At 32.0% G+C, this 9593-nt stretch overlaps 1 protein-coding gene across 1 annotated transcript in view; it reads left to right on the top strand.

Annotated features, from left to right (window-relative positions):
* The window catches only part of LOC108564089 (angiopoietin-2), a 49495-nt gene extending 41709 nt beyond the window's left edge, over nucleotides 1-7786 (top strand). Inside the window, exons 2-7 of the mRNA XM_017922996.1 lie at nucleotides 4949-6212; nucleotides 6610-6741; nucleotides 6800-6987; nucleotides 7214-7357; nucleotides 7416-7540; nucleotides 7593-7786. Coding sequence (XP_017778485.1) covers nucleotides 4949-6212; nucleotides 6610-6741; nucleotides 6800-6987; nucleotides 7214-7357; nucleotides 7416-7540; nucleotides 7593-7684 — 1945 coding nt within the window. The 3' untranslated portion in view covers nucleotides 7685-7786. The remainder of the gene's footprint in view (nucleotides 1-4948; nucleotides 6213-6609; nucleotides 6742-6799; nucleotides 6988-7213; nucleotides 7358-7415; nucleotides 7541-7592) is intronic.
* Nucleotides 7787-9593: the final 1807 nt, after the last annotated feature.

The following is a 9593-nucleotide window of genomic DNA, read 5'->3' as shown; positions in this document are numbered from 1 at the left end:
TAAATTTGTTGCAGACAAGCCCCACTAAAAATACATATATATATTATGAATATATCCCAATTACATGAAAATATCTAAGCAAAAACATTTCCTACTTTGCATTTAAACTAGTCAACATGTAATAAAATAGTAAAAGGAAATTTGTTTTAATAATAAAAGCCTGGATATCATGTAATGTAATTTATCGTCGCAAATTATATCTCTTCTCGTATTTTATAAATAAATAAATGAATTTATAAATAATGGATTAAAATCGGTACTATCTGTTTAACGTGGAGTGCGTTTTAGTTAGGTTAGGATCGGACGTATTTGCTGCAAGTAGTTAAACTTTCTAGATCTAATAGATCTATTAAATATGGAACGCGCATTAAATATGGTCTCACGCGTTTTTCTTTCCTCCGTGCCTTTTTTTCTTTCCTATCCATTTCGCGTCGTTCGAACGCAATTTATACGCGTGCCTATAGATACTATGGTGCTTACTAAAAATAAGGATCCCCTGGAGCGCACTTAATATAATGACTGACGGATTTTCAGTTTCAATTTCTAATAATTATAAATCAAACATTCTAGACCTCGCTAAACTCATTTCACAATCCTCTTATACTCAATCAGCGTAGACATGAGTAATGTGAGTCCAGATTGCCGACCATTGCACAACTAATGACAATTGAAAGACATAACGTTCAAAGGGTAATATCGTAGATTGAACGTACAAAAGCTAGTGGAAATATGAATCAACACTTTTCCTTAATTACCGAGACTACAATCATAGAGACTTTATATATAAATGTTCAGTATTATCCACCTGTTAATTTAAATATCATCATTTGTTATATATTTTTTTTTGAAATACACATTTAATATTATTGTAACAATACAATTCCTTATACTATAAATAGTAATATAAACTATTATGATAATAGTAATAGTATATTTGCAAAAAAAAAATACATTAAATTATAATATATTTACAAATACATTAACTAATAAGTAATTTACTTCGCAGGATTATTTATTATATATTGATATCTGACATTATTTAACTGATATTTATGCAAAATCTATTAGTATCATTTACAACGTATCGTTTAGACCTTAAACTAACACATATATATGTAATATATTGTAATATTATTTAATAGAAGCAATGATATTTACTTAAATGGAAAGCTTCCTAATGCAAAATAAAAACAACGAAACATGATTGACATCTTTATATTTACGGGTTCATTGCATAACATCTAACAGATGCCTGCATAATTAAATTCAAAGCATATGGGACAAAATTTCCTTTATACCATTTTTTTTTATTCTTTTCTATAGTCGGATAAAAATTTCACTCGTCAAACGACGACATACGACAGAAATTTACGCGGCACACTGCGATCTCTTTCTGAGCGAAATAATAATAAAAGTTAATCCAAATCGGATTAGAATTTACTTTCTACGCGGGATTATCGCTCGTTCTTGTCTACGTGCTACAAATTCCGGGAACAACTGGAGCGCAACGCCCCAACGTAGTTAGCAGTCGCTGTGGAAAATATAATTCAAAAGAGCGAAGAGCATAAAGTAAAAAAAAAGAAGATATATACATGCAAAATTCCATTTCATTCTGGCCTCTATTAATTGGATTAGTCTGAATGAGCAGAACCGTAGAGAGAAATTTACGATTCATTTACTAGTTCGATTGTCATAAATTATATATTCGAACGGCCGCAAAATAATAATTAAAAAAATGAAATAGGATATTTCATTCAATTCTCATTCTATTGCATAATTCTAGATTTCTTTGAAACTGATTAAAAAATATATTATTTATTAGATTAGAAAGATTTAGTCAAATACGGTATCATCCAGTAATCAACCAGATATGTTAATTATATAACAATTTTTATAATTTCCTACATTCATACAAAAATACATTATAAAAATCACATATACATATTTCTTGAAAGTTTATATATATATATTATACAATACTTTTTTCGAAAAAACTTTTTCGATTAAAATATATAAATTATGTTTAAAAAAAAATCATATAGCTATAAATCATGTTTTTATTTAAATTAAGCTGCCTCTAAGTTATAAAAGATTCTATGATTAGTATCAGTTGGCTGCAAATGGCTATGCAGTTAATGAGATTCAGTTAATCCCCAAATAAAATCGCTCAAATTGCCTCTCCATTAGATCCAATTTGAATTTGTATTGATAAGAATGAAATGATGGCGTGTAAAGTACATTGTAAATGACCAGCAGATGGAAAAAAAACTAATATGGTTATATTTTGTGTTCCACATTAAATCCTCTGTAAAGAAAATGGGATGGGATGGGCTCCAAGGTCGAAGAGATTTGGGTGATCGAAGAGTGACAGACGTGTGTTTCAAAGAGCAGGTCGAGCGAGCTGTGCTGGGTGAGTAGTGCGTAGGTGTGAAGGCGGACATTACGCCGCAAACGCACGCGACATCTCTCTATCTCTCAACAACAATGTCAAGGTCTGGGAATCTTTTCAGCTGATTGATGGAAAAGTCTATAACCTTTTTATTCCATAATATTAGTGTGAGATGTTATATATTTTTAAATTTAAAAAAAGGACTGAAAGGTCCTGATGAATGAGATTGATATTATGTTGTATTTTTATTGATTAATTTTCCTGTATTTTAATAAATACTATTACTATTAATACTATCAATGAGAGGTTTTTGTTATAATTTATATCCAATAATGCAATATACTTTCTACACAAATAAAAGGATATTTTCATTATTTATATTCTAAAATTATATAAAAAACTGAATGCAATATATTATTAATGATACTTTCTGCCATTTATCTCGTTCCTAAGACAAATTCGTTCGTTCTACTTGTTTATACAATACAGTAGAACCTCGGGACTTGATGACTGTTGAACTCATCAAATTTGGTATTTGGGGAATGATTGAAACTTGAAATTGCATGCATTCTTTATATTAATTCGCTACTTCTCAATGCGTGTGCATTAACTCTTATTTGCTAAAAACCTAACATAAAGTTATTTTTATAATTTTTCTTAAATCATTTATTGCTAGTTTATTCATTCAATTCCGGTACAGTAGATAACAATAAACAAAAAAACCAATATATTTATTTCCTTGGTGCAAACAAAATTAAATATTGCGGTGATACTTTCATTTTCATCGAAATTTGTTTTCGATTTTTATTCCGTTTTTTTTATCAATTATTTTGGTGCACCACTACACTGAAGTAGTGCCTTTTGTTTTCAATTATAAACAGACAATGCACTTTCTCTGCGGTTTTTCGTGAAAGTGCATCCCGAGAATGTGTGAGAGCGCAAGACTATTATTGATTTTTGCGACCTTTTATGGGAGACTTTGTTGTATCAACGGGCGCAGTTAGATTATGCAGAAGATTAAAAAGGAAGGAGGTAAAAAAGAAGAAGAAAAAAACGGGGAAGGTCTAAGGTAAAGAAAAAGAAATTTCGATTCCCACGAGCTTTCACAGATGTTAACATGTTAATCGAGGAACCGACGAGGGCGTACATTGAAATTGTTCTCTCTCACCGAGTTCAACTTTACGAACGGTCAAAAATAAAATGAAGAAAGAACTGTTGTTCGTGTAGGCGAACAAATCGAAACGACACTTGTTCATTTGGTTACAAGAACAGACCACACGCACGCAGGCGATCCAGAAATTCGACTTCATTAACTACAAAATGCATACATACCAATTTTACGTAAAAAAATATAAGTACGTGTTAAATATTTAAATTATTTTTAGTTATCAATTTTTTATTGAATAAAAAAACTTGCTTTTTTCAAACAATCTTAGTAATGACAACCCATATGTAATTTAAAAATTTAAAAATAAGTGCACTGACATTATTGACTGACGTTATTACATAGATATATTTATTAAATTTATTCAGAAATAGTGTAATAAACTATTCATTTACTTGTGTATTTTAGACTTTATAAAAATGTCTATTAGATTAACATTATGGCTACAAATCAAGTCAACCATTCAATTGATTGTTTTGTAAATGTGTTCGTGCATCATGATCGAGTCCATCCATTTTCATCCAATTTGCAATATTACCTAGGAAGATATATAACGAGAACGAAATCGTGTAAGAGTGTTTGAAAGTTTCTAAGATCTATTACACACAGATTTTGCAGACTAAATGATATTTTTTATTTGATAAAAAGCTATTTATTTAATAAAATGATTGGAGAATATAACAATGAGGACATGGAAAATACATGCCTCTTACGTAATGATTTATGAATATTTTCCACCCTGGGTAAATTCTTAGTTTGCCCATTTGGTAGCGCTAATTAAAACAATAATTATTATAATGTATAGAATTTAGAATAACTAATTCATTGTGAAATTTGAAATCGTGTGTCTCGTGATCTAATGTAAATGATTGTAATAAAGCAAAGAAGAGTACGAGAAGCGTGCAAATCTCAATTTTCGTAACTTTCTATGACATTTTCGTTTATGTATACGTATGTCCCCGTTCTATCTCATTTTTATTTCTATTTTTATTTTGTTAGTTTTTTGTTACATGTCTATTTGAGGGCAAAAGTATTGATATACTCCTGCCACTTCTTGTTTGTTGTTGCATCGTTTCTCGAGCAATTTTTGCATTGCACCATACAGTAACAATGGGACGGTTGCCTAATGCTGTACATTTGCTTCGGGAGATAGCATCCATCATCTCTAATTGCACACGAAACGGATGAAAGCGTTTGTCCTCATTCAGTACAACATATATGCATATGGTGTGTACTTACACGTGCGAGGATGTTAATTGTTCGGCTTTGAAAGACTCGGAAATTGCCCATTGATCGATTCATATTTCAACACCTCGTAAAAATCGAAATTACCACATTAACATATCTCAGTAGAATCAGCTTACTTATTTTCTGTTTTGTTCTTTCCATTCCAGAGAGCAGTACCTCTTCGATGTGTTCGAAGCGATAATATCGACGCTGGACTCAAAGCTACAGCGGATCGAAAACTTAGATAAGGCAGTAGAACATTTGATGAGACGCGTGGAGAACTTGGACTCGCGCGTGAACAATAACATCGACAAAACCGAATCCGTCATTTCTAAATTACGACATTTAGATTTGAAGCTTTTCCAATCGCCATTCTTCACCGGTAAAGCAGATCCCAAGTCTGAAAATTCTGATTTTGTTGAGAACAATCTTGGTATGCAGCTGGTGTCGCTTGATCAAAAGGTTAGCGACATCGACAGCAAACTTAGCGTTCTGAAAACCCAACTGGATAGTAATTATTTGGCTAATGAAGATATTAATGCGGAGGCTAGCGAAAAGAAACCGATTAGTATGAACGTTGTTGAAATTACTAAAGCTTTGAACACAGAAATCTTGAACCATGTTACCAAGAAACTAGATCAACTGAAAGAAGTTACTGGAAATCTGGACAGGAACTTACAGTACCACGTAAACGTGGTCAGTGAAAACTTGGGTCGTGTCCTCACTATGGTTTCTGATGTCCATGAAGCCGTTGTTGACCAAGGTGATTCTAATAGAACCACCACTACTCAACCACCTTTCTTGAGATCGAGTAAACTCGACACATTGGTACGACAGATGAAGCCAATCATCAACGTTTCCGAGAAAATGGATGAAGTCTGGGACGTTGTTGTTGGAACCAAAAGTTCAGTCGATGATTTGGTTCCCAAATCCGATGAGTTACTAACCCAAACTCAGAGGCAAGAGAGGGCAATAGGCGAAATGCATAGCGATTTCAGGTCTAAAGCAAATAAGATCATCGCCAATTTGGATATGGTAGAAAAACGATTAAAGAAACAGGAGGACGATGTAGCAACGTTAGCCCAAAGACCTGTACCAGCAGAACTACTCCTGGATCCAACTATAGATAGATTAGTAGAATATGATTCAAACAGATACAGCGTAGATGAATTCCCACCGGCCACCGATACTACTATACCAGTTACTTATACAACATTGCCGCCTCCAACAACAGCTACTCAAGTTTCGAGCACCATAAACATGACAAGTACCACATTCCCTTCAACCTCCTCGACGCAGCAAACTAGTAGCGCCGAGAAAAGAGCAGAGAAAAGGAAAGGCGGCGTCATTTTCCCAAGTGTGAAAAACAAACCTTCACCTGCAAACACCACGTTTACTACGGATGCTGTTGCGAGCATAAAAGACGTTAAGGTAATTACTTCTCTTTTATAAAAAAAAAATAAGATTGCGTAATTGACGATCCAGGAGTGTAGAGATTTCCGCAATTCCATAAACGTAATCAAAATCAGGTCTCTTTAATAATTCTAATAATTCCGGACAATTATAGTAACTGCTTCTTATTTTTATTATGGCTTATAATACATTTCCGATATATTAAAATACTTCGATATTATTAAATTTCTCCTTGTTAAAGTTTGAATACGTCCATATTCAGTCTAATTACTGCATTTATATGAATATTTTAATAAACTAAATAATATATACATAATATTTCTAGAAAATATATCTTATATTTTTTTGTTAGTTGATGTATAATCATATGTATTAATGATAATGTTACAATATTTATAATCATGTTTATTTTTAGGGATATTCATGTGTCGATTTATTAAATGCCGGAATGCGTGATTCCAACGTATATTATCTTCAAATTCGTGGAACAACCTACTGGTTCCTGAAAGTATTCTGCGAACAGGAAATAGCGGATGGCGGCTGGACTGTAAGTTTAGGCTAAACTGCTTCAATATAACATTTCACTATTAATAACATGTTTTTAGGTAATTCAACGTAGAGATGACTATGGAGATCCTCGCGAGAACTTCAACAGGGATTGGAATGATTACAAAAATGGTTTCGGTGATCCAGCCAAGGAATTTTGGCTAGGAAACGAGAACATTTACATGCTTACGAACAACGAAGAATATATATTGAGGGTAGAACTGGAAGACTTCGAAGGAAACAAAAGGTTCGGGAAAAGATTTACAAATAATATACACATAAAATCGCCCAAGGTGAACTGGCGCATCTTCACTTTCACAATCTAAGTGCTCGAGAAGAGATGTATGCGAGCACGACCTGCAATTGATCAATAACTGGGTTGCAAAAATTACCGTTGCGCAAAGCACACTTATTTAATATATCGCAACTTTTCCAATCGTCTTTCTTTTAAATCAATTATTTAATGCTTATAGGTATGCCCAATACTCGCATTTCAAAATCTATTCAGAAGCTGAATACTATAAATTGGAGATTGATGGATACGAAGGAAATGCAGGAGACTCTCTGAACGATCCATGGTATGGAAGTAACAATAGTCCATTCTCCACATACAATAGGTACAGCTATAATAATAATAGATAATGTTGATCCTTAATCTTACTTTAATAATTTCAGAGATAACGATCGATCAAGCTTAAATTGTGCGTCAATGCTGAAGGGTGGATGGTGGTGGAAGTCATGCGGACGAGGATTGAATGGTTTATACTTGAACGATCCGCAAGACTTAACAGCGAGACAAGGTAAACATTACACAAATTGTGAATATTCTCAGACTAAATAATTGAAATTTAGGTATCGTTTGGTTCCGTTGGAGAGGATGGGATTACACACTGAAGAAGGCCAGCATGATGATTAAACCAAAAGGTTTCATTAATACCACCTAAATTGAAGATTTGTTCGTTTTAAAGAATTTGAGAATGTTGTTCGAGAGAGTGAACCAATTTATAATCACCGGATAATCATATATTTTTCATTCCTAAAATCATCGCGCTCATCATATAATAATAATTATTATTCGTTTAATTTATTTATCAAATATAATCTGAAAAAAAAATATTAAATTACCTCATAGTTAATTAGTGATTTAATTAATATAATTAGTAAAAATGCTTTAATATAGTTTCTACACAAACACACACGCGTTACTATTTTGCAGTTTATTTATTGCACAAAGGGGGCTGTTATTCTATTTGTTTTTTTTTATATATCGCATTAACAATACACCATTTGTTTATTTTATGGATTCACAAACTAACTATTTTCTTTACACAACCGTTGGTTATAAATTGGACGCATTTTCTTCTTTCCACTTTTTTTCTGGAATTGTGAAGAGGAAAATGTTCACAGAGGAAGATTTTTTGTAAGACTGTGCTCCGGCTGCTGGGGCTCAGCTCCTGGCAGTCGGATTTTATCGTAGGTATTGTTTAATGATGAGAGGCTATTGGGGACATGAAATGCAATCCAATTTATATGCAAAAATGAAACGATTCTAATTCTGTTACTAAACTGTAATCAGTGTACCTCTTAGCGACCCTTTTTATACATGGTTTTGTTTGTAAATATATATTTTTTCCAGAGAAATGTATAAAGTGAATATATTTTTAATATAATATATACTTTTTATTTACTGAACTTTTTCAATTTCCAAGTAATCATTTCTTTTCCCTATGACACTGCAGATATGACACTCATAATATATATCTATTAATTACAAAAAAAAACTGCATATTTTTCAATATGCTTTAGCCAAATGGCATATTTCCAAATCCAAATTGTATTTTTTTGTATTTATTGATACTTGTGATTAATATTAAATATCCGTAACATTTTGTAGTGAAATGTCAACTGCGTCTTCTACTGAACAAAAATATATATTTTGCTATTTGAAATTTATTTCTAATAGCTAGCAATTGTTTGTCTTATTTCTATTATATTTTTTTTATTATTTGTTTCAAGTTATATTTACATTTTATTTCTACAATAAATAATATTCCTCTGCTGCAGTCCTTCATAGTCCCTTACGAGTGAGCCTTGTTATAGTTTTGTATATTATTAATTGTTCTGTCTTGTAATACTTATATTATCAGATAATGTGTTGTATTTTCTTATACACTTTACCAGGATGCTATCATTATGCGCCCGTTCTGTTTTCCTTCAGTTTTTTATCATTCCAACCTGGAGTTCTGTAATCGTTCGTCTATTAACTTAATGTTTATGCTAGACTTGCAACAACCTGTTTGTATCAATTATAGCACAATACGCAATGAATTACTGTTAAAACCCTACAATACGAGTGGGACATTTAGTAATAGTGCTCGACATTTTATTATGTGTTTTCAACGTTTCAGTATTTTTTTTTAATATCAGTGAAAATCTTATGTACTATCTTTGTGTGAGTGTTTATTTTCGTTTCAATGTTATACATGTACGGACAAACCTGGCCTGTTACGTTTAGTGGTACTCCCCCACACCGCAATCCCATAGCTCACCCCAGAGGTGAACAATAAGTATCATAGAAGTAGTCTTCACTTACTATACTTCGCAACTTTGCACATCTTCCCAATTTTTAGTGAATATGTGTATATGTACCAGCTCATTTGTCATTTATAGTAATTGATTCAATATTTTTTGATTTAATGTTCGTTTTCACTTCTCTATTTAGCTGATTCTTTATAAATAAATGTCAACTATCTCTTTACAAATTATTATTTTCAGAATTACTATTTTTACTTATAACAATTTAAACTTATCAGAAAAATTAATTCTTTCTTTCTAGAAATGTATATCATAATT

Source organism: Nicrophorus vespilloides, unplaced genomic scaffold (assembly GCF_001412225.1).
Source record: "Nicrophorus vespilloides isolate i.1.1-1 unplaced genomic scaffold, Nicve_v1.0, whole genome shotgun sequence".
Lineage (NCBI taxonomy): Eukaryota > Metazoa > Arthropoda > Insecta > Coleoptera > Silphidae > Nicrophorus > Nicrophorus vespilloides.
The sequence above is the reverse complement of the archived record's forward strand: the minus strand, read 5'-3'. Positions and strand labels throughout refer to the sequence as shown.